At 44.9% G+C, this 25,866-nt stretch overlaps 1 protein-coding gene across 1 annotated transcript in view; it reads left to right on the forward strand.

Annotated features, from left to right (window-relative positions):
* The first annotated feature begins 21,725 nt into the window (after positions 1–21,725).
* The window catches only part of GRSF1 (G-rich RNA sequence binding factor 1), a 19,698-nt gene continuing 15,557 nt past the window's right edge, over positions 21,726–25,866 (forward strand). Inside the window, exons 1-2 of the mRNA XM_017879140.1 lie at positions 21,726–22,193; positions 25,235–25,391. Coding sequence (XP_017734629.1) covers positions 21,840–22,193; positions 25,235–25,391 — 511 coding nt within the window. The 5' untranslated portion in view covers positions 21,726–21,839. The remainder of the gene's footprint in view (positions 22,194–25,234; positions 25,392–25,866) is intronic.

Below are 25,866 nucleotides of genomic sequence, written 5' to 3' on the forward strand. Positions count from 1 at the left end.
GGGATTGCTTGAACCCAGAAGTTTGAGACCAGCTTGGGCAACACAGTGAGACCCCATCTCTACAAAAAATAAAAATTAACCAGGCATGGTGGTGCGTGCCTGTAGTCCCACCTACTTGGGAGGCAGAGGTGGGAGAATTGCTTGAGCCCGGGAGTCGAGGGCTGCAGTGAGCCATGGTTGCACCATTGCACACCAGCCTGGGTGATAGAGTGAGACCTTGTTTCAAAAAAAAGAAAAGACGAAAGTACTACCCAATGTGCAATTTGCCATTCACTTTTTTCATCTTGTATTACTTCTTATTCAAACAGGGAGGTATTGTTTATAAACCAGCTTTAGGACAACTTCCATGTCCCTTAGTCTGCACATGTAAAAACATACGTACATATAAAAGGTCTACTGATTTTAATTGAACAAACATTTATTTAATACTGATCATGGCTGGGTGTGGTGGCTCACACCTGTAATCCCAACATTTTTGGAGGCTGAGGTGGGCAGATCACTTGAGGTCAAGAGTTCAAAACTAGCCTAACCAATATGATGAAACCCCTGTCTCTACTAAAATTACAAAAAAAATTAGGCAGGCATGGTGGCGGGCACCTGTAATCTCAGCTATTTGGGAGACTGAGGCAGGAGAATTGCTTGAACCTGGGAGGCAGAGGTTGCAGTGAGCCAAGAGATTTCACCATTGAACTCCAGCCTGGGTGACAGAGAGAGACTCCATCTCAAACAAACAGAAAAATTGATCATGAAAAAAAGTTTGTAGGTGTATGGTATATACCTATATGTGTGTACATATAGACACATACACACATATATATCTTCATATATGATATAAAGATTTCATTACAATGTGGAGCCTGGTTTCAAATGTAGTGGGGAACTAATACCGCACATATTAAATGTGGTACATAAGAAATAAGCACCTCCAAGATCTTTTCACAGTGAAAATTCTCATTCCTCTGATGTCCTTCAGATTGGTAGGGTATATCCTGCTCTAGACCCTAGGATATGCTTCAACAGGCCTCTCAGAGCTTAACTTGCAGCCTAGTGTTTTCTTTTTCCACATTTTTTTTTCTTTTTTTTTTTTTGAGATGGAGTTTCGCTCTTGTCATCCAGGCTGTAATGCAATGGCGCAATCTTGGCTCACTGCAACTTTCATCTACCGAGTTCAAGTGATTCTCGTGCCTCAGCCTCCCGAGTAGCTGGGATTACAGGCACCCACCACCACACCCAGCTAATTTTTGTATTTTTAGTAGAGATGGAGTTTCACCATGTTGGTCAGGCTGGTCTCAAACTCCTGACCTCAGGTGAATTGCCCGCCTCGGCCTCCCAAAGCACTGGGATTACAGGTGTGAGCCACCATGCCTGGCCTTTTCATAGAATTTTTTTTCCAAAGAAAATTTATTTTCCCAGGAGTCAGCTGCCTTAAATCCTTTCAGAACCAAGACAGGTTAAAACAAATAAATATTGAGGTAGAACTGGAGTGGGAAAACATACAAATACAACTACCATTTCCTTTAAACAATATCTAAGAAAATAATAGTCACCACTTACTAGATTCTTCTATTTGGTAGAGCTATGTGCTAAATTTACCCATATTTACTTTACTGCCTTATCCCTTTCTGCATTTACAAAATCACCTTCCTATGTGTCTACCAATAGAGCTATTTGGTTCTTCCTATGTGTCAGCTATCTCACTAGCTCTACCAAATAGAAGTTGGTGAGATACCTAGCACATAGGAAGAGCCTAACATTATCTCCATTTTTATAAGTTAGGAAAACAAAGCTCAGAGAGATAAATAACTTGACCAATATCACCATATAGCTAGACAGTGACATAGCTAGGATTTTATCAAAGTGTCTGACTCCGAAGTCTTATGTTTTTCCTAAGTCATGGTGTTAAAGAAGGGGAGAAATTAATCCAAATATCATAGCCAATTTACCTTTCCCTTCATACCTTTTTATTTTTTTATTTTTATTTTTTGAGATGGAGTCTTGCTCTGTCACCCAGGCTGGAGTGCAGTGGTGCGATCTCAGCTCGCTGCAACCTCCACCTCCCAGGTTCAAGTGATTCTTCTGCCTCAGCCTCCGGAATAGCTGGGACTATAGGCGCCCACCACCACGCCCAGCTAATTTTTGTATTTTTAGTAGACACGGGGTTTTACCATGTTGGCCAGGATGGTCTCCATTTCTTGACCTTGTGATCTGCCTTGACCTTGGCCTCCCAAAGTGTTGGGATTACAGGCGTGAGCCACCGCGCCTGGCCGCTTCATGCCTTTTTTCCTAATGTCCTTGTTTCCTGTGACACAGGCTCTCTTTGTCCATTGTGCTTCGTTTTCCTTTGGCTCTCAATTTAGGAACACACTGGCTTCAGAATATCCTTTCACAGTAGAAAACTTGTCAAAATCCCAAATACAGCAGAATTACCAAGTTTAAAAATGATGAAACATGGCACAGACCATATCTGAAGGAATATGCAAGACACCGGTAACAGCATCTTTGAGAACTGGATAACTAGAGGACTGTTGTTAGAGGCAAGCCATATTCTATGTGCATGTGTGCATATATAATTTTGCAGTTTGACTTTTTTTCTTTTTCTTTTTTTTTTTTGAGACGGAGTCTCGCTCTGTCGCCCAGGCTGGAGTGCAGTGGCCGGATCTCAGCTCACTGCAAGCTCCGCCTCCCGGGCTCACGCCATTCTCCTGCCTCAGCCTCCCGAGCAGCTGGGACTACAGGCGCCCGCCACCTCGCCCGGCTAGTTTTTTGTACTTTTTAGTAGAGACGGGGTTTCACCGTGTTAGCCAGGATGGTCTTGATCTCCTGACCTCGTGATCCGCCCGTCCCGGCCTCCCAAAGTGCTGGTTTCTAGGCCTTTTTCTCATCTTACTCTAAACTCGGTCTTAGGCAATCTCATCTAAACCAACAACTTCATTTATACTGACAACTCTAAAATGAATAGTTCTAGGGCAGACTTCTCTGGTTTAACACAATTGAATTTAACACAAAATGGGGTTGGTTTGCTTCTAGTATAAATGTTTGTTCTAAACTTTCCTGGAAATGAAAAGTCATCCCCATCCACTCCACCCAACTCCAAACAAGAGTAAAATAACAGGAAACACTACCCCCTCAAACAAGCCCCAAGTCCTGTTGATTCTATCTCTGAAAAAAAATTTCACAAATCTTTCTTCTTCTCTTCATCTCCATTGCTACCATACTAGTCAAAAATTGTCTCTCAATGTAAGTCTTTTGTCCAAGAGAGGCTTTTCACTTCCATAATAAAGAATTAAATAACTAGCACTAAAGAGGGTTAATTATGGCTATCTGGGCTTAAAACAATAATAACACCGCCGGGCACGGTGGCTTAGGCCTGTAATCCCAGCACTTTGGGAGGCCGAGGCAGGCAGATTACTTGAGGTCAAAAGTTAGAGACCAGTCTGACCAACATGGTGAAACCCTGTCTGTACTAAAAATACAAAAATTAGCCAGACGTGGTGGCATGCACCTGTAATTCCAGCTATTAGGGAGTCTAAGGCACGAGAATCATTTGAACCCAGGAGGCGGAGGTTGCAGTGAGCCAAGATTGTGCCACTGCACTCCAGCCTAGATGAAAGAGTGAGACTCTGTCTCAAAAATAAATAAATAAAACAATAATAACACATTTTTTTTTTTTGAGATGGAGTTTCGCTCTTGTCCAGGCTGGAGTACAATGGAGCGATCTCAGCTCACTGCAACCTCTGCCTCCCAGGTTCAAGCAATTCTCCTGCCTCAGTCTCCCAAGTAGCTGGGATTACAGGTGCCCACCACCACGCCCGGCTAATTTTGTATTTTTAGTAGAGATGGGGTTTCACCATGTTTGGCAGGCTGGTCTCAAACTCCTGACCTCAGGTGATCCGTCCACCTCGGCCTCCCAAAGTGCTGGGATTACAGGTGTGAGCCACCGTGCCCGCCATTAACACAATTTTTAAAACCTGGTGTTTCATAAGTTAAATCTAGACATATGTATATAGGCATACCATGCAGATATTGCAGGTTTGGTTCTAGATCACTGCAATAAAGTGAATATTGCAATGAAGTGAATATCACAATAAAGTGANTCGCCCGGCTAGTTTTTTGTATTTTTTAGTAGAGACGGGGTTTCACCATGTTAGCCAGGATGGTCTCGATCTCCTGACCTCGTGATCCGCCCGTCTCGGCCTCCCAAAGTGCTGGGATTACAGGCTTGAGCCACCGCGCCCAGCCTAAATTATGTTTTTACTACACTATGGTTTATTAAGTATACAATAGCATAAACATTTTAAAATTAACCTCATTAAAACATATTTTATTACTAAGGAATCCTAACAATTATCTGACCCTTCAGTGAGTCATAATCTTTTTGCTGGTAGAGGGTCTTATCTTGATGTTGATGGCTGCTGACTGATCAGAATGGTGGTTACTGAAGATTGGGGTGGCTGTGGCGATTTCTTAAGATAGGACAACAATGAAGTCTGCTACACTGATTCTCTGTCATTCATGAAAGATCTGTCCTTTATGCAATGCTGTTTGATAGCATTTTATACACAGTGGAATTTCTTTCAAAATTGGAGTCAATCCTCTCAAACTCTACCACTGCTTTATCAACTAAGTTTATGTAATATTCTGTTTTTTCCTATTTATTTATTTTATACGTAATATTCTAAATCCTTTATGGTCATTTCAACAATGTTCATAGCATCTTCACCAGAGGCTATGGTTTCTTGAGATAGAATCCTCAAAAAAACACTTTATTTGCTCATCTTTAAGAAACTACTCCTTATCCATTCAAGTTGGATCATGAGGTTGTAGCAATTCATTCACATCTTCAGGCTCCACTTCTAATTCTAGCTCTGTTTCCACCAGCTTTCAGTTACTTTCTTCACTACAGACTTAAACGCCTCAAAATTGTCCATAAGTGTTTGGAATCAAGTTCTTCCAAATTCCTGTTAACGTTGATATTTTGACCTCCTCCCATGAATCACAAATGTTCCTAAAGGCATCTCGAATGGTGGATCCCTTCCAGAAGGTTTTCAATGTACTCTGCAGAGATCCATCAGAGGAATCACTGTTTATGGCAGCTATAGCCTTACAAAATGTATTTCTTAACTACTAAGACTTGAAAATCTAAATTACTCCTTGATCCATGAGCTGTAGAATGAGTATTATGTTAGCACGTATGAAAACAACATTCATCTCCTTGTACATCTCCATTCGAGCTGTTGGGTAACCAGGTGAACTGTCAAGGAGCAGTAACATTTTGAAAGGAAACTTTTTTTCCTGAGCAACAGATCTCAACAGTGGGCTTAAAATATTCAGTAAACCATGCTGTAAACAGATGTGCTGTCATTCAAGGTTTGAGGCTTCATTCACAGAGCACAGGCAGAATATATTTAGCATAATTCTTCAGGGTCCAGGGATTTTCGGAATGGTAAATGAACATTGGCTTCAACTTAAAATCACCAGCTGCATTAGCCCCTGACAAGAGTTAGCATGTCCCTTGAAGCTTTGAAGCCAGGCAATGACTTCTCATTTCTAGCAATGAAAGTCCTGGATGTCTTTCTTTTTTTTCTTTTTTCTTTTTTTTTTTTTACCCCTGCGAAATATTGGAGTATCTGCTGATTACCAAGGAGATGAACATTATGAAAGGCAGTTTATTCTTTTTTTTTTATCATTATACTTTAAGTTCTAGGTACATGTGCACAACGTGCAGGTTTTTTACATATGTATACATGTGCCATGTTGGTGTGCTGTACCCATTAATTCGTCGTTTACATTAGGTATATCTCCTAATGCTAGCCCTCCCCCCTCCCCCTCCCCACAACGTTACGTAGTTTCTTCTTTAGCTCTGAGAAGTCTTATTGACTGAAGCCTTCTTCTGTCAACTCATCAAATTCATTCTCCATCCAGCTTTTTTCTGTTGCTGGCAATGAGCTGCGTTCCTTTGGAGGGGGAGATGCGCTCTGATTTTTTGAATTTCCAGTTTTTCTGCACTGCTTTTTCCCCATCTTGTGGTTTTATCTGCCTTTGGTCTTTGATGATGGTGACGTACTGATGGGGTTTTGGTGTGGGTGTCCTTTCTGTTTGTTAAGTTTTCCTTCTAAGAGTCATGACCTTCAGCTGCAGGTCTGTTGGAGTTTGCTTGAGGTCCACTCCAGACCCTGTTTGCCTGGGTATCAGCAGCGGAGGCTGCAGAATATAGAATACTGCTGAATAGCGAGTGTTGCTGTCTGATTCTTGTTCTGGAAGCTTCATCTCAGGGGTGTACCCAGCTGTGTGTGGTGTGAGGTGTTGGTCTGCACCTAGTGGGGGATGTCTCCCAGTTAGGCTATTCAGGGGTCAGGGACCCACTTAAGCAGGCAGTCTGTCCATTCTCAGATCTCAACCTCTGTGCTGGGAGAACCACTGCTTCTTCAAATCTGTCAGACAGGGACTTTTACATCTGCAGAGTTTTCTGCTGCTTTTTGTTTAGCTATGCCCTGTCCCCAGAGGTGGAGTCTACAGAGGCAGGCAGGCCTCTTTGAGCTGCGGTGGGCTCCACCCAATTCGAGCTTCCTGGCAGCTTTTTCCTGGATGTCATCTTCTTCCCATATAAGGCTGTTTCGTCTACAGTGAAAATCTGTTTAGTGGGTTCATCTTTATTGATTATTATGCTAGATCTTCTGGATAGCTTGCTACAGCTTCTCCATCACCACTTGCTGCTTCACCTTGCACTTTTACATGATAGAGACAGCTTTTTTCCTTAAGCCTCATGAACCACCTCTGCCTAGCTTCAAACTTTTCTTCTGCAGCTTTCCAACCTCTCTTAGCCTTTATAGAACTGAAGAGAGTTAAGGCCTTCCTCTGGATTAGGCTTTGGCTTAAGGGAATGTTGTGATGAGTTTGATCTTCTATCCAGACCACTCAAACTTTCCCCATATCAACAACAAAGCGTTTTGCTATTTTTTTTTTTTAATCGTTCATGTGTTCACTGGAGTAACACTTCTAATTTCCTTCAAGAAGTTTTCCTTTGCATTCACAACTTGGCTAACTGATGCAAGAGGCTTAACTTTTGGCCTGTCTCAGCTTTTGACATGCCCCCTTCCTCATTAAGCTTAACTGTTTCTAGCTTTTAAAGTAAGAGATGTATGACTCCTCCTTTCATTTGAACACTTAGAGGCCACTGTAGGGTTATTAATTGGCCTAATTTCAATATCATTGTGTAGCAGGAAATAAGGATGCCTGAGGAAATGGAGAGAGACAGAGAATCGGCCACTCAATGGAGCAGTCAGAAATACTACTTTTTACTGCAATAAAGTGAAACACAATAAAATGAGGTATCCCTGTATTTAAACAATACTTTGATATCTAATCTGAAAACATAGTATATCCCTGAATTCATAGGGCATAGCACAGTGCCTGGAACACAAAAAGCACTTAATAAATGTTTGTTAGATAAATGAATAATTGTTCAAAGTTAGTTTCTTTTCTCCTTTATACTCTCCCCAACTTCCTCTAAGTAAAAATTACAACTTTTTGTTTTAATGCTTAGGTGTTACTCCTTTCAAAAGTCAAAATTACAACAAATTTAGTTTAAAGAACTTAACTGGCTTTTCGTGTGCATGTGATTCATTCTGTAAAACCAAACTTCTTTGCTCCAGTGAGCTGAGCAAAGGAGTTTGGCTTTATAGAGAGAAATAAGCTGAGGAGCCTGGGGATGGTGGCTCACACCTGTAATTCCAGCACTTTGGGAGGCCAAGGAGGGTGGTCAGGAGTTTGAGATCAGCCAGGTCAACTTGGCAAAACCCTGTCTCTATTAAAGACACAAAAATTAGATGGGCATGTGCCTGTAATCCCAGCTGCTTGGGAGGCTGAAGCAGGAGAATCACTTGAACCTGAGAAGTGGAGGCTGCAGTGAGTTGAGATCGTGCACTCTAGCCTGAGCGACAGAGTGATATTCTGTCTCCAAAAGAAAAGAAAAGACATGGGCTGAGGAAAGCAGAAACAGAATGAAAAAAAAACCAAAAACCAGATTGGTCATTTCAAAGCTACTTTCCCTGTAAAGGTTAAAGCAGAAGGGACTTTTTCAAGCCAGATAAAACTGGACTATTGATTTGCCTATTAACTCCTGCTATCTTGAAGTGTCACATAAACAACTTAGCTTCAGTTTGTTGGTACGGAACTTCAGGACAAGTAACTCCATTTTGATTTGGTCTGTTGAGCCTAAAGAGATATAATTGTATTGAACAATTCCCCTCTTTTTGTCAGGGTCTCTCATAGGTGACAGTGTGACCAAGACTTAGGGCATCAATACAATCCAACAGTCACCATCATTTTGGGGTGTGCTCTCCATACATCATTCATGGGTAACATTGTCTTTCTTATCATGTATTTCTTTAAGTTTTCTTCATTCCAGCCCAAAAGACCATTTAGCATTCAGCAGATGGCTGCATGTAGATATTTAAGACTTTTTGAGAGGATACTGTGTACCAGGAAGACTAATATTGTGACCATCAGGAGGATAATACCAAAAATTTGGAGTATGCTTCTTACCCAGGGTCTCCATGAACTAAAGCAACTAAAATCAAACATATCTAAGAAAGAGCTAGATGATAAGTCTGCCTGTTTTAACCAAGTAGATGTTAATTTTTAATAACTGAGTCACTACAATACTTGATATGTTTACCTATGTGCAACAAGAAGTATCAGCAACTACACAGACTCCTTCCTGTTCAGCTAGTAGGTAATCTAGCATCCCACGACTGGGATAAATTAAGGCAGGAAGTGAGAACAAGTGGATCTAGAAGTCTTTTTTACAATAATATTTCATGAATTTGCATGTCATCCTTATGCAGGGGCCATGCTAATCTTCTCTGTATCGTTCTAATTGTTTTAGTATATGTGCTACTGAAGCTGAGCACTAGAAGTCTTACGTTATAAAACAGATCATGAAACTGGGCACGGTGGATCACACCTGTAATCCCAGCACTTTGGGAGGTTGAGGCGGGCGGATCACCTGAGGTCACGAGTTCAAGACCAGCCTGGCCAACATGGTGAAACCCTATTTCTACTAAAAATACACAAAATTAGCCAGGTGTGGTGGCAGGTTCCTGTAGTCCCAGTTACTTGGGAGGCTGAGGCAGGAGAATCACTTGAACCTGAGAGGCAAAGGTTGTAGTGAGCCAAGATGTTGGCTAGGCTTGTCTTGAACCCCTAACCTCAAGTGATCTGCCTACCTCAGCCTCCCAGAGTGTTGAGATTACAGGTGTAAGCCACCAGGCCCGGTCCAACTTCTCATCTTGATTTGCAGAGTGATTGTCTCTGGTTATGGCATCATGCATTTTGGTGAAATCTCTATTTGGCCCACACATCAGTAATAAGACTTGTCCTTTATTGACATTGAGTTGTCTAGCTTCTGCTTGTAGGGCTTCGGGAACAGAGGAGCTCTTATTTTTAGTTGGAGAGTTGTAGCCACATATTGGAGGAAACTAGAATAATTCAGAATCTAGTTTAGTCTACAGGTAGATGATAAAAAGTTGAGAACAAGGAACAGGGGTACACTGTAATAACAGGTATACTATAGCTTTCCTCAGAAACATAGTTTTTCTCTCAATAGCAGTGGTCTCCAACCTTTTGTGGAAGACAATTTTCCATAGACCAGGGTGGGGTGGAGGGGATAGTTTCGGGATGAAACTTTCACCTCAGATCATAAAGCATTAGATTTTCATGAGGAGCAAGAAACCTAGATCCCTCACATGTGAAGTTCACAATAGGGTTCCCACTTCTATGATAATTTTTTGTTTTTGTTTTTGAGATGGAGCCTCACTCTGTCACCCAGGCTGGAGTGCAGTGACTTGATCTTGGCTCACTGCAACTTCTGCCTCCGGGGTTCAAGGGAATACTGCTTCAGCCTCCTAAGTATCTGGGATTATAGGTGTGTGCCACTACACCCGGCTAATTTTTGTATTTTTAGTAGAGATGGGGCTTCACCATGTTGGCAAAGTTGGTCTTGAACCCCTGACCTCAATCCCCCCAGCTTGGCCTCCCAAAGTGCTGGGATTATAGGCGTGAGCCACCACGCCTGGCCTCTTATGAGATTTTAATGCTGATGATGGTCTGATGGAGGCGGAGCTCAGGCAGTAATACTCGCTTGTCTGCTGCTCACCTCCTTCTATGTGGCCCGGTTCCTAACAGGGGAGCTAGGCATTGGGGACCCCTGCTCTACAGTCAGCCCCATTTCTACCAAAGATAATCAGAGTAAAAGTAATTTGTTTGCAAAATAAGCTTAGTCTCATCAAACTTGGGCTGTTTATTTATATAAGTTCAGCAAGAATAACAATTGACCACATAGGCTCTATTAAATGTTGCTTTGCTGGAACTTTTGATAGGAAATCAAATCCATTGGATTGGATTATTAACAACTTCTTGAGGCTATGAAGCCAAACCAAAGCATACTTCAGACTTTGTCTACAGTACCTGTAGATTCATTCTACGCACTTGTCAAATATGGTATCCCAGTGAAAAAATATAACTTATATTTTCATTTTATCCTGAGAAAACAGCAGATTCTTATTGAACTTAAGTAGGAAAATAACTATATTGCCATGAAAATAAAAAATTTCATGGATATTTCTAAATTCTGGAGGGATCAGGTAGGTACTGAAAGTAAACGTTTCAATTTTTGTTCACAAAAGCATACTTTGCCAAATTGCTGTAAGTTACAGGCAGCTTAAAAGAAAGAGTTGTCTTAAATCTGAAAAACAAAATATTAAAAAACCTGCAATATGGCTGGGCGCAGTGGCTCACACCTGTAATCCCAGCACTTTGGGAGGCCAAAGAGGGCGGATCACGAGGTCAAAGATTGAGACCATCCTGGCCAACATGGTGAAACCATGTCTCTACTAAAAATACAAAAAAATTAATTGGGCATGGTGGCATGCGCCTATAGTCCCAGCTACTCAGGAAGCTGAGGCAGGAGAATCACTTGAACCTGGGAGGCAGAGGTGGCAGTGAGCCGAGATCGCGCCACTCTACTCCATCCAGCCTGGCAGCAGAGCGCGACTCTGTCTCAAAAACAAGCAAACAAACAAACAAAGAAACAAAAAACCTGCAATATTTCAAATAAAATGCTGTAAAACCCATAATTCTTCTTCATCAGTTTATTTAATCCCATGTAATTAATTTTTGTTCTGCTTGATCTTGGTTAGCAGCTCACGAACCCATCAGTTTCTTCATTAGAGTTCTGGAAATTTCTACCTAGTCCAGTGGTATGATCTTAAAGTTATCAGAAACCTATATTTATTTGTCAGAGTCCTCTCTATCCTTCTGTTAAAAGAAAAAGCCGAATTAAGTTTAAAGCAGTTTAATTGAGCAATGAATGATTCGCAAATCAGACAGCCCCCAGAATCACAGCAGATTCAAAGAAACTCCAATGGTGTCTCGTGGTCAGAACAAATTTATAGACAAAAAAAAGGAAGTGACGTACAGAAACTGGAAGTGAGGCTCAGAAAAAGCTGAATTAGTTACAGCTTGGCATTTGCCTTATTTGAATATAGTCTGAACACCCAGCAGTGTATGAATGGTTGAAGTATGGCTGTACTGGCATTGGCTAAGACTCAGCTATTGTTATAGGCACTATTATAACTTCTAAGTTAGGTTTTCAATTTTGTCTACTTATTAAGTTAGGTTGCAGTTCATCCACAAGGACTCAAATATGGAAGTACGGAGTCCTTCTCATTTTGTTTGCTTTAACACTTCCCATGAATCTTCGGAGTTTCCCTCCGTCGCCCAGGCTGGAGTGCAGTGGCATGATCTTGGCTCACTACAACCTCCATCTCCCGGGCTCAAGCAATTTTCCTGCCTTAACTTCTTGAGTAGCTGGGATTATGGGCGCACACCACCATGTCTGGCTAATTTTTGTATTTTTAGTAGAGACAGGGCTTCACCATGTTGGCCAGGCGGGTCTTGAACTTGTGACCTCAGGTGATCCACCTGCCTTGGCCTCCCAAAGTGTTGGGATTACAGGCGTGAGCCACTGCACTGGGCCACACTTCCCATGAATCTTCTTGAAGACACAACACTTTAGGATTACAGTTGTTTGCAAAAAGCTCACAGAAGGGCTGGGCAGGTGGCTCATACCTGTAATCCCAGCACTTTGGGAGGCCAAGGTGGGCAGACTGCTTGAGCCTAAGAGTTCGAGACCAGCCTGGGCAACACGGTGAAACCTCATCTCTACAAAAAAAAAAAAAAAAAAAAAAAATTAGCTGGGCATAGTGGTGCACACCTGTAGTCCTAGCTACTCAGAGGATCCCTTGAGCCAGGGAGGTGGAGGTTGCAGTGAGCCAAGATCATGATACTGCACTCTAGCCTGGGCAACAGAGTGAGACTCTGCCTTAAAAAAGAAAAAAAAAGAAGGTTTCAGAAGAGCACGAGAATAAGGTAATTAATTGTGGACTTAAAATGACTATGGTTAAAAGTCTGATACGAGGTCAGGCATGGTGGTTCAGGCCTATAACCCCAGCATTTTTGGAGGCTGAGGTGGGAGGATCACTTGAGGCCAGAGGTTCAAGACCAGCCTAGGCAATATGACAAGATTTTGTGTCTACAAAATTTTTTTTTAAAAATTAGCCGGGTGTGGCTGGGCGCGGTGGCTCAAGCCTGTAATCCCAGCACTTTGGGAGGCCGAGACGGGCAGATCACGAGGTCAGGAGATCGAGACCATCCTGGCTAACATGGTGAAACCCCGTCTCTACTAAAAAATACAAAAAAACTAGCCGGGCAAGGTGGCGGGCACCTGTAGTCCTAGCTACTCGGGAGGCTGAGGCAGGAGAATGGCGTAAACCCGGGAGGCGGAGCTTGCAGTGAGCTGAGATCCGGCCACTGCACTCCAGCCTGGGCGACAGAGCAAGACTCCGTCTCAAAAAAAAAAAAAAAAATTATCCAGGTGTGGTGATATGTGCTTGTAGTCCTAGCTACTTGGGAGGCTGAGGCAAGAGAATTGCTTAAGCTGAGGAATTTGAGGTTGCAGTGAGCTATGATTGTACCATTGTACTCCAACCTGGGTGACAGAAAAAGAACTCGGTCCTAAAAAAAACTAAAAATTAAAAGAAATCTGGTGCTTGCAATTAGAATGATACAGAGATGATTAGCATGGTCCCCTCCACAAGGATGACACGCAAATTTGTGAAGCATTCCGTATTTAAAAAAAAAAATCAGGCTGGGCACAGTGGCTCACGCCTATAATTCCAATACTTTGGGAGGTCAAGGCAGGTGGATCACTTGAGGTCAGGAGTTTGAGACCAGCCTGATCAACATGGCGAAATCCTGTCTCTACTAATAACACAGAACTTAGCTGGACATGGTGGTGCGCACGTGTAATCCAAGCTGCTTACTCAGGAGGCTGGGGCAGGAGAATCACTTGAACCCAGGAGGCAGAGGTTGCAGTGAGCCAAGATCGTGCCACTGTGCTTTAGCCTGGACAACAGAGGGAGACTCTGTCTTAAAAACAAACAAACAAAAAAACTAGCTGAATGCCAGAATGCCATATTCTGGATAATAATTTAGTCAGATTGGTGGCTTTTCAATTTTGCTTCTGTTTCTTAACAGGATTACTGAGTTTAGGGTGGAGTCCATTAACAAATAGGTCAGACAAATCATTTTCTATGTCTGGACTCTAACATTGAGAACTTTGAAAAAAAAAAGCAAAACTGCTTGACCTGAGGGTCTACGTTTTATAAAAAACACTTTTCCTGCTTTCTCTTAGTCTTTGGGGTATGATAGTAACTAAGCAAAAGGTTGGCAGTTTCCATTTTCTTATCAATTAATTACGTAAGCTTTTCACTTGCCTTTTGTAATAAGTCTTTTAAAAGAAGCAAGAAAAAATTTTGAAATCTTTTTAGAAGGTTCTGCATATCCATAGGCATCCATGGGTGGGTCTAATTCAGGAACTCTCTCTCTCTCTCTCTTTTTTTGGAGACAAGGTCTTGCTCTGTAGCCCAGTCTAGAGTACAGTGGTGTGCGATCAGAATTCACTGCAGCCTCAAACTCCTGGACTCAAGAGATCCTCCCGTCACAGCCTCCCAAGTAGCTAGTAACTACAGGGGTATGTCACCATGCCCAGCTAATTTTTCAAAGTTTTTATAGAAATGTGGTCTATGTTGCTCAGGTTGGTCTTGAACTCCTGGGCCCAAGTAATTATCCCTCTTTGGCCTCACAAAGTGCTGAGATTACAGGTTAGAGCCACTGTGCCCAGCAGGAAACCTAATGTTTTTTTTTGTTTTTTTGTTTTTTTTTTTTTGAGACGGAGTCTCACTCTGTCGCCCAGGCCGAAGTGCAGTGGCATGATCTCGGCTCACTGCAAGCTCCACCTCCCAGGTTCACGCCATTCTCCTGCCTCAGCCTCCCAAGTAGCTGGGACCACAGGCACCTGCCACCACACCCAGCTAATTTTTTTTGTATTTTTTTAGTAGAGATGGGGTTTCACTGTGTTAGCCAGGATGTTCTTGATCTCCTGACCTTGTGATCCACCCACCTCGGCCTCCCAAAGTGCTGGGATTACAGGCGTGAGCCACCACGCCCGGTCAGGAACTCTCATTTTTAAATATACTTCCTTTTCTTTTTTTGAGACAGGGTCTCCTTCTGTAGCCCAGGCTGGAGTGCAGTGGCGTAATCTCAGCTCACTGCAACCTCCGCCTCCTGAGTTCAAGCAATCCTCCCACCTCAGCCTCCCGAGTAGCTGGGACTACAGGTGCCTACCACCATACCTGGCTAATTTTTGAAATTTTTGTAGAAACAGGGTTTCATTGTGTTGCCCAGACTGGTCTCAAACTCCTGAGCTCAAGCAATCCACCCACCTCAGCCTCCCAAAGTGCTGGGATTACAGGCATGAGCCACCATACCTGGTCTAAACACACTTCTTAAAGTTGAATATCAGCCTGGCATGTTGGTTCACGCCTGTAATCTCAGCACTTTGGGAAGCCGAGACGGGCGGACCACTTGAGGTCAGGAGTTTGAGACCAGCTTGGCCAACAAAGTAAAACCCCATCTCTACTAAAAATACAAAATTAGCCTAGTGTGGTGGAGAACGCCTATAATCCCAGCTACTCGGGAGGTTGAAGCATGATAATTGCTTGAAGCCAGGAGGCGGAGGTTGCAGTGAGTCAAGATCGCGCCATGGCCCTCCAGCCTGGGTGACAGAGTGAGACTGTCTCAAAAAGAAAAAAAAAGTCAAGTATCATCTCATCTGGAATGGTCCACATAATGACCATTGTAATTTCAAGTAATCTTTAGTAAGATTTCACTGATTTCACCACCTTTATAAGTATTTTCAGCTACTGGGGCCTTATACTTATACAAGTAAAAGGCAGGTGTAGCTGGAAGGTGGAATATTCATTTCTTCAGAAATTTAGGATCTGGCCGGGTGCGATGGCACACACCTGTAATCCTAGCACTTTGAGAGGCCAAGGTAGGTGGATCACCTGAGTCAGGAGTTCAAGACCAGCCTGGTCAACATAGTGAAACTTGGTCTCTACTAAAAATACAAAAATTAGCTGGGCATGGTGGTGCACGCCTGTAGTCCCAGCTACTCGGGAAGCTGAAGCAGGAGAATCGCTTGAACCTGGGGGATGGAGGTTGCAGTGAGCCCAGGCAACAGAGCAACACTCCAATCTCAAAAAAAAAATAATAATAATAATAATTACGGATCTCATTTTTACATTGACTCTTGGATCTCTCAAAGTCAAGACAAAAGCCTAAGTGGGGGCCAGGCATGATGGCTCACACCTGTAATCCCAGCACTTTGGGAGGCCAAGGCAGGTTGATTGCCTGAGCTCAGGAGTTCAAGAACACCCAGGGCAACATGGTGAAACCCCATCTCTACTAAAAATACAAAAAAAATTAGCCAGGCATGACGGCGCCGCCTGTAGTCCCAGCTACTCAGGAGGCTGAGGCGAGAATCGCTTGAATCCCGGAGGCGGAGGTTGCAGTGAGTCGAGATTGCACCACTGCACTCCAGCTTGGGCTACAGATTGAGACTCCACCTCAAGGAGGGGGAAAAAAAAACCTAAGAGGGAAACATCATGGGGTTGGGTGGTATAATTCTTTCACAGTGTACCTCACTGCATAAACATTTTATTGAGGATGGCAACTGCTACCTTGTTTCATGTCTAGTTTATTCTAACAGTCTCATTTTTTAGTGGCCAGCACTCTAATAGCTCTTAAGTACCTGAACTGTGCCCACTAGTTAAATGGTGGCTTTGGCTCTGAGATCCCCTTGACCACCTTACCTAGTAATTTTTTCTCCTACCTAAGCAAGCAAGAAAACCTAACAAAAAGGATAGAATTAAAATTCCAGCAGATTCCAAAAGGCAGAATTCATGCCTCCTGCAGGAATAACCACTTAGAGCAACACTGTCTTAAAATGCAGCTCCTTGTTACCTGAGTCCATGAGTAAGGTGAACAACTAAAAAACAAACAAAACCAATGAAACAAAACAAAACAAACCAAAAACCTGCAGCTCTTAAACCAGACTTAATGGCACACACCTGTAATCCCAGGCACTCAGAGGCAAAGGCAGAAGGAACGCTTGAGCCCAGTAGTTTGAGGCAGTAGTGTCCTGTGATTGTGCTTGTGAATAACCACTGTACTCCAGCCTGGAAAATATTACCAGACCCCTGTCTCTTTTATTTGTTTGCTTTTTATTTTTGTTCTCTGGTTGTTTCTTTCGTTTGTTGGTTTGAGACAGACAAATGATTCTCACGCCTCGGCCTCCCGAGTAGCTGGGATTATAGGGGCGCACCACCACACCGGGCTAATTTTTGTATTTTTAGTAGAGAAGGGGTTTTGCTATGTTGGCCAGCTGATCTCAAGCAATCCACCTGCCTCTCAAAGTGCTGGGGTTACAGGCATGCACCACTGCACCCAGCCAAGACAAAATTGCAGCTCTTGCCAATGACTTGCCAGCCGCTGCGAACCCCAAAAGGTCATGCACTGTCTCACAGCATAAACTAACCCTAAATTCAAAAGCCAAAAAGAAAAGGGGAGTCCACCTGAGAGGAACTTACCTATAACTCTTGAGGCTCCTCAATGAGGAAGACCAAGGATTTCAAAAGGCATCTGTGGCTCTGTGGCACCTCTCTGATATTCATCTGGGAGTCTCAGAAGTCATCAGCAGTGTCCTTCAGGCCCCTTTGTTGGTTGCCAGAACTGTCAAAAGACAAAATTACAATGAATTTAGTTTACATTTTTTTTTTGAGACAGTCTCTCTCTCTGTCACCCAGGCTAGAGTACAGTGGCGTGATCTCGGCTCACTGCAACCTCCGCCTCCCGGGTTCAAGCAATTCTTTTGCCTCAGCCTCCCAAGTAGCTGGGATTACAGGCGTACACCACCATGCCCAAGTAATTTTTGTATTTTAGTAGAGATGGGGTTTCACCATATTGGCCAGGATGGTTTTGAACTCCTGACCTCAAGTGATCTGCCCGCCTCGGCCTCCCAAAGTGCTGGGATTACAGGCATGAGCCACCGCACGTGCCTTTTACAATTTTTTTTTTTTAGACAGAATTTCGTTCTTGTTGCCTAGGTTGGAATGCATTGGCACGATCTCAGCTCACCGCAACCTCTGCCTCCCGGGTTCAAGCAATTCTCCTGCCTCAGCCTCCCGAGTAGCTGGGATTACAGGCATGCGCCACCATGCCCAGCTAATTTTGTATTTTTAGTAGAGATGGGGTTTCTCCATGTTGGTAAGGCTGATCTCGAACTCCAGACCTCAGGTGATCCACCCACCTTGGCCTCCCAAAGTGCTGGGATTACTGGCTTGAGCCACCGCGCCCAGCCTCGCCTTTTACAAATCTTTTTTTTTTTTTTTGAAACGGAGTCTCGCTCTGTCCCCTAGGCTGGAGTGCAGTGGCGCGATCTCAGCTCACTGCAAGCTCTGCCTCCCGGGTTCATGCCATTCTCCTGCCTCAGCCTCCTGAGTAGCTGGGACTACAGGCGCCCGCCAACGCGCCTGGCTAATTTTTTGTATTTTTAGCAGAGACAGGGTTTCACCGTGGTCTCCATCTCCTGACCTTGTGATCCGCCCGCCTTGGCCTCCCAAAGTGCTGGGATTACAGGTGTGAGCCACTGCGCCCGGCCCATACAAATCTTAATTGACTTTTATTTTCTATTCTGGAATAGAAACATCTCATTCTATAAAGTAGAGTGAGTGTTTTGATGAGCTGAGCAAAGGAGGCTGGGTTTGTAGATAGAAAAGGNATGCCATTCTCCCGCATCAGCCTCCTGAGTAGCTGGGACTACAGGCGCCCGCCAACGCGCCTGGCTAATTTTTTGTATTTTAGCAGAGACAGGGTTTCACCGTGGTCTCCATCTCCTGACCTTGTGATCCGCCCGCCTTGGCCTCCCAAAGTGCTGGGATTACAGGTGTGAGCCACTGCGCCCGGCCCATACAAATCTTAATTGACTTTTATTTTCTATTCTGGAATAGAAACATCTCATTCTATAAAGTAGAGTGAGTGTTTTGATGAGCTGAGCAAAGGAGGCTGGGTTTGTAGATAGAAAAGGGCCAAGGAAAGTAAAAACAGAGAACACAAAGCAGATTAGTTGTTTCAGGTGTTTTCCCTATAAAGGTAAATGCAGAGGGGACTTCGTCATCCTGCCAGCTACCACGGGTCTGTTCGAGGATTTGGCCGTTATCTGTCTCTCCTGATTACTCAGGTCAAATAAACTTAGTTTCAACTTGGTCTTGTGGAAAGTGAGTAACTCCATTTTGATTTGGTCTTTTGGGCCTAGTAGAAGAGCTCAGTCCAAACCAATGACCTCTTATAGTTTAATTTTATTTATTTATTTACTTTTGAGACAGGGTCTCTGTCATGAGGATTGGAGTGCTGGAGTGCAGTGGTGCGATATCGGCTCACTGAAGCCTCAACTTTGTGGACTCTGGTTTTAGGGTTAGTTTGTGCTGCGAGAGAGTGTATGACGTTTTGGGACTACAGGCAGGTGCCACCACGCCCAGCTAATTTTTTGTATTTTTAGTAGATACGGGATGTTGCCAGGTTGCCCAGGCTGCCTCTTATTATTTACCCTCCTGATTATAAAGTACAGGATTTCTATCTATTTAAGTTTCCAATCCACTCAGATTTTTATGTTATAGATGATGACTGCTGCTATTAAGAAAATGAGGGCAAGAGTAAATATAGGCAGAGTCTAATACATCAGCAACCTGTTATTTGTAGTGATGATCTGTTAGGAAGGGCTAACCCATTTTCCTTCTTGAAAGGGAGGTTTACGAAAAGAAAAATAGGCCAGGCGTGGTGGTTCATGCCTGTAATCCCAAGCACTTTGGGAGGCTGAGGCAGGAGGATTACTTGAACCCGGGAGGTCAATGTTACAGTGAGTCATATTCCCACCACTGCACCCCGGCTAGGGCAAAGGAGCAAAACCCTATCTCTAAATAAATAAATAACTCTAGGTTTCCCAAATCTTGCAGATGAAGAAACCCTCTTCTCTTTTTTGGCTGGGGCGGGGAAGACTAGCCTGTTCTTTGTTTTCCTTGTGAAGTTACAGGGTTACTGATAAACAAAATTATTGTTCAGGGAAGAGACATCCAGTGGCTTCTATGTCCAAGCCCATTCCTAGGAACCACAGTTCCAGAGGGGCCTCAACCCCTGAGGCCTCACTTGGCCCCTTTCCAGGTATCCAAGAACAAATCACAAAGAAGTAGTGGGGAACAAAAACCAGCCTGACCTCAGCACCTGCTCTCACCCCAAAGGGAGGTGAGGGCTGCTGGCATGGGTGGGGCCCGGGCCTAGTCTCTAGCCAGAGGATGTGGGGACCTCTCTCTTGGGGGCCTGCCCTTCCCACACCCCCTCTCCCAGCGAGGCTGTCTTGGACATTTTGGGGACTCCTCTGAGGGATCATGGTTCCTGCTCTGGGTTTCTCTTTTGTCATTTTAACACTGAGGCATCCCAGCCTCCCTTCCTGGAAGATGGAGTATTTGCACTGTTGCCTTTTCTTTCGTCCCTGTTTTTGTACAAAAATGACAATACTCTCTGTTGGACTGTATTTTAACCCAAAAAAAGAAAACTGAGCCCCCTTCTCTTTGATACTGCAGGTTCATAGAGCCAAGTGTATCAATTTTTTTCTTGTTCTTTGTTTTCCGGTTGGGGAAAGGGTTTTCTAAGAAATACTGAACTTTCCTTACCTAAAAGTAGTACAGGTTAAACAAGTCAAACTTTAAATGTAATACCCATTGCTTTAAAATATTCTAGCAAAGAAAATAAGGTTTGGAAGATGGTGGCAGGGGATATGAAACAAGATAGAAGTGTTGACAATTTACGAAGTTCTGGAAATTCATTCTGCTCTTCTGTTTGACATTTTCCACAGTAAGAAGTTTTTAAAAATACTAGCTTTCTCTTATTTTTTACTCTAACAACTTCCTTTTGCTTGTCTTTGACAGGTCCTGGCCTCAGGAGGAGGAAAGCTGCACAACCAGTCTTTGTGTGTGTGTGTGTGTGTGTGTGCAAATCTGTGTTCCCTTGTGAATACAGTTTCATTAGGGGAGGGTTCACCTTTGTTATGCGCTTGATCAGTACATAATAAATATATGTTTTATTTTTTTAGTGACAGGGTCTCACTCTGTCACCCAAGCTGGAGTTCAGCGGTGGCAATCATAGCTTACTGCAGCCTCCATCTCCTGGGTTGAAGCAATTGGCCTCCTAAGTAGCTGGGACTACAGGCCCAGGCCATCACGCCCTGCTTTTTTTATTTTTTGTAGAGACGGGGTCTCCCTATGTTGCCCAGGCTGGTCTGCAACTCTTGAGATCCAGTGATCCACTCACTTTAGCCTCCCAAAGTGCTGGGATTATAGGCATGAGCCACCACACCGTGCCTGTATTTCATTTTAAAACAACGAAGAATGTTCTCCTTCCTCACATATCTCAAATTTGGGGCGTACCAAATCTCTGATATTATCCCAACGATTTTTTTATAACCAGAGTATCACAATTCCTTTCAGAAAGGGTTCTTTAGCCGCTCACACCACGGGTTTCGGTGGCACATCTTGGGGTGGCACAGACCTGTGCTATAGGTCTCGGCTCTACCCAGAGCAGGATGGCCCTCTTTTTTTTTTTTTTGAGATGGCGTCTCACTGTGTCGCCCAGGCTGGAGAGCAGTAGCACGATCTTGGCGCACTGCAATCTCTGCCTCCTGGGTTCAAGCATTTCTCCTGCCTCAGCCTCCTGGGTAGCTGGGATTACAGGAGCCTGTCACCACACCCGGGTAATTTTTGTATTTTTAGTAGAGACACAGTTTCACCATGTTGGCCAGGCTGGTCTTGAACTCCTGACCTCAGGTGATCCGGCCCCCACCCCCCCACCCCCCGTCGGCCTCCTAAAGTGCTGGGATTACAGGTGTGAGCCACCACACCCGGCCTAACTTTTTGTATTTTAGAAGAGACGGTGTTTCACCGTGATGCCTAGGTTGGTCTCAAACTCCTGAGCTCAGGAAATCCGCCCACCTCGACCTCCCAAAGTGCTAGGATTACAGGAATGAGCCACTGCGCCCGGCCCCAAGCCTCACTTTCTTTGGGCCTCACTTTCCCCTGCCTGAAAAAAGAGCAGATCGACTGCACCCGCTTCCCGGGGCCCCTCCCAAGCCATGGGCAGCCCCGCCCTAAGGGCGGAGACTGGGCGGAGCGTCGCGCTCTCCTCCGCCTCTTTCCGACTCACCGCTGCCCCCAGTGCCCGCGGCGCATGTGCCCGGCACCCCCCACCCCCAACCGGCCCTGGATTCCACTTCCGCTCCACTCGCGCTGCAGCCGCAGCTGCCTACAGGCCCCGCGCCGCCTCCGGAGTCCATGGCCGGCACGCGCTGGGTACTCGGGGCGCTGCTCCGGGGCTGCGGCTGTAACTGCAGCAGCTGCCGGCGCACCGGCGCCGCCTGCCTGCCCTTCTACTCTGCCGCTGGCTCTATCCCATCGGGCGTCTCAGGCCGCCGCCGCCTGCTGCTGCTGCTCGGGGCCGCCGCGGCCGCTGCCTCCCAGACGCGTGGCCTCCAGACCGGGCCTGTGCCTCCCGGGAGGCTGGCGGGGCCTCCCCCTGTGGCCACCTCTGCCGCGGCGGCGGCCGCCGCGGCCTACCCTGCCCTCCGTGCCCCTCTGCTGCCGCAGTCGCTGGCGGCGGCCGCGGGCCCGACGCGTAGCTACAGCCAGGTACGTAGGTGCCTCGGGGCACCTGGCGCTAGACCCCTCCCGGGCTGCGCGCACGCGCCCCCGCGCCCCTCCTTGTGCGCCTCGCGGGCGCGCCCGGGGGATCTTCGACACGCGCCGCACACCCTCCCCCGTCCACCCTGTGCCCCTGTTGGGCCCCGGAACAAGGGAAGCTCTCCTAGGCGTCGGGTTTTCTCCTTGATTTGTTCTCCCCTCGATTCTGGGTCTGTTGGGCAGTTTAAGTGTGGCTGGGGTGAATGTTGAGGCCTTGTTCCCCGCCGGGCCCATGGTAGGTTTCGTGAGGCTGCTGACGCGCCCACCTTGCATCCCTCTTGCTTTCCGCCCGCAGGTTGTGAAGTTGCGAGGCCAGAGCCCGCCGAGGGTTGGGGGTTTCCGTGCAGCCTGAGCGCTAGGCCTGGGCGGCCCTCGGCGCCTCTCGGTGGGCCGCGGCTGGGAAGGTGCGCGCACACAGTTGCGTAGGCTGGCTTGTGGGGAAGGAACCTGTCCCCATCGCGCCCTTCCCTGTCCTGTCCCCAGGGAAAGACGAGCTGTCCCGGTTTACTGAAGGTCACCTCTGCAACTCCACTCATACAGAAGGTCTTTTAGGACTGTGTGTCGCCTCGTCTGGGAAAGCAGTTTGGGGATTTAGCTGTTGGTGGAAGGAGGTGAAGGGGAGGGAGCGTTGAGGGTTGAGGACACAATTTGGGGTCCCAGGAATGAATTTACAATGTTCTCCTTTCCATTTTTTCTTTATTTTTTAGAAAAGTCGGTGTGTACTTAACTCAGACTGCCAATATTTTGTGCTTTGTAGATGAACGTTTCTCTTATTGTTATGTGGCATCCGGGAAGTGTCTGCACAGTTTTTAACTACCCAACCCCTGATTCTTTGGGTCATATTTATCTGAATTCAATTTGTGCTTCTCCTTTAACTTAGGGAGACTGGGAGGCTCATCAGCATGGCTGCTGTCTGCCAGTGGCTGAGATAATTGATTAGAATCCTGGCCCAATACTTTCTGATGCCTTTTTCTGTAAAAGCTTGTGATGCTTATGGACTTCTGGAAAAATAGGGAAAGTTGTCTACAAAAACCACAACAAAACAATCTCTAATAAACCTTTGTGAGCTGGCTTCTCTTTTTTTGTTTCTGTGAAATTGACGGCAGTGATATCTGTAGAGCATCTATGTGTTAGACACTACTTACATTTACTCCTTAAAACTAAACATTAAGCCTTCATGAAAATTATACATAGGGCCGGGCGCGGCACTTTGGGAGGCTGCGGCGAGTGGATCACCTGAGCTCAGGAGTTCGGTACCAGCCTGACCAACATGGTGAAACTCCATCTCTACTAAAAAGCGCAAAAAAGCCGGGCATGGTGGCAGGCGCATGTAATCCCAGCTACTCGGGAGGCTGATTGCGCCGTTGCACTCTAGTATGGGTGACAAGAGCGTAACTCCGTCTCAAAAAACAAATGATAGATAGTACAAAGATACCTCTGTCCTTAGTCCAGTAGAGTGAAATGCCGAAATCTCAGCTCACTGAAACCTCCACCTTCCGGGTTCAAGCGATTCTCCTGCCTCAGCCTCCTGAGTAGCTGGGATTACAGGCACACGCCACTACACCCGGCTAATTTTTTGTATTTTTAGTAGAGATGGGGTTTCACCATGTTGGCCAGGCTGGTCTTGAACTCCTGACCTCGTGATTCGCCCACCTTGGCCTCCGAAAGTGCTGGGATTACAGGCGTGAGCCACCGCACCTAGCCCAGTAGAGTGCAAGTCTTAAAGCCTGAGTTGTCTTCTTAGGTTATGGTTGTAGTGCTTGGTAGATTCTTACTAAATTCCAGTTTTACTTAATCGGATAAAAGAGACTTTACAAGTCTTTAGCCTCACACTGCTGCTGTTGCCTTTAAGATCTTTCCCTTAATCACTTGATCTGGCATACCAGCTGACAGAGGAATCTTCCCAAGGCGTCCTGTCTTGTTGATTTACCCAGTCCTCAGTGTCTTTTATTAAATTCCCTTTGCCTACCAAGTGAAGGACACACATTGAGCTCCGCACTCAAGGCCCTCTGCTCTATGGTACCAACTTCCTTTTGCCAGGTCACCTTCTTTGGCTCCTAATTTAAACGGAATTAATTGGAATTAGTTGCTGTTTTTCAAATGGTCCTTTGGTCGTACTGCTTCTTTCTCTCGCCTTCAAACTGGAATACCCTATCTTTTTTTTTTTTTTTTTTGAGATGGAGTCTCGCTCTGTCACCCAGGCTGGAGTGCAGTGGCGCGATCTCGGCTCACTGCAAGCTCTGCCTCCCGGGTTTACGCCATTCTCCTGCCTCAGCCTCCCGAGTAGCTGGGACTACACGCGCCCGCCATCTCGCCCGGCTAATTTTTTTTGTATTTTTTTAGTAGAGACGGGGTTTCACCGTGTTAGCCAGGATGGTCTCGATCTCCTGACCTCGTGATCCACCCGTCTCGGCCTCCCAAAGTGCTGGGATTACAGGCTTGAGCCACCGCGCCCAGCCAATACCCTATCTTTTATATCCTTCTAACAATTCTGTCCTTCCTTCAAGGCCCATCTCATGTCACGTCCTGATTCTTCTATTAGTCCTCTGATTTGAATTCCTGTAGTATTTTGTATCTTAATTATAGCACTCAGCATCTCATCTTGTATGCTTGTCGTATTCTAGATAGCTATTTCAGATGAGGGCAAACACTGTGTGTAGGGGCAATCAAATATTTGTCAAATTGTTGGGACCTTTCTTGTGTTACCTTAACTACACTATTGTTAGCTGTAATTTGGGGTCGATGAATTTTAAAACAAACCCTGAATGAAATTTATGTCCTGCCAAACCTTTAGGATATACCTGCTTACGGCTTTTGGATGTACAATTTAAGCCAAAACATGATGGGTTAGATTGGTGAAGTTTACTTTTTGCCTCTGAAATAATATCTAGAATATTAGTTTGTAGAATAAACATTTTCTAAGAATTTTTTTTTTACATTTTTTACCTGTAAATGTAACTATTTTTATAATTCTTCATTTTCCCTGGAAGGAGTCCAAAACTACTTACCTGGAAGACCTTCCACCACCGCCTGAGTATGAATTGACCCCATCCAAGTTAGAAGAGGAAGTGGATGATGTCTATCTCATTCGAGCTCAAGGACTGCCCTGGTCATGCACTATGGAAGATGTGCTTAACTTTTTCTCAGGTATGTTTTATGTACGTTTTATTTATTTATTTTTTTCCTTATATTGTTTCTCACAAGCAGATATGTATGTTTTAAGTATGTGATTTTGTCTGAGTAAAAGGTAGTGCTACAAATCCACATCAGACTATGCTGTCAACTTCCTTTTTGATGGTTGGGAACTGTCTCATTCTGGTTGGTTGCATATACCAAGTGATACCATGTGTACTGTTTGTAGTATGTAACAAATTGAAAGACTTTGGGCCAGGGTCAGTGTCTCAGGCCTGTAATCCCAGCACTTTGGGAGGCCAAGGTGGGAGGATAGCTTGAGGCCAGTAATTCCATACCATACTGGGCAACACTGTGAGACTGTCTCAATTTACATATATATAAAGACTTTGAATGCAACAAAAATTATTTAATGCTAATATATTAATATATAATTGATATATGATGTGTAATTAATATAAATATATTAATGAATATATGTAATATAATA

This window comes from Rhinopithecus bieti, unplaced genomic scaffold (assembly GCF_001698545.2).
Source record: "Rhinopithecus bieti isolate Rb0 unplaced genomic scaffold, ASM169854v2 scaffold_905, whole genome shotgun sequence".
In the NCBI taxonomy this organism is placed as follows: domain Eukaryota; kingdom Metazoa; phylum Chordata; class Mammalia; order Primates; family Cercopithecidae; genus Rhinopithecus; species Rhinopithecus bieti.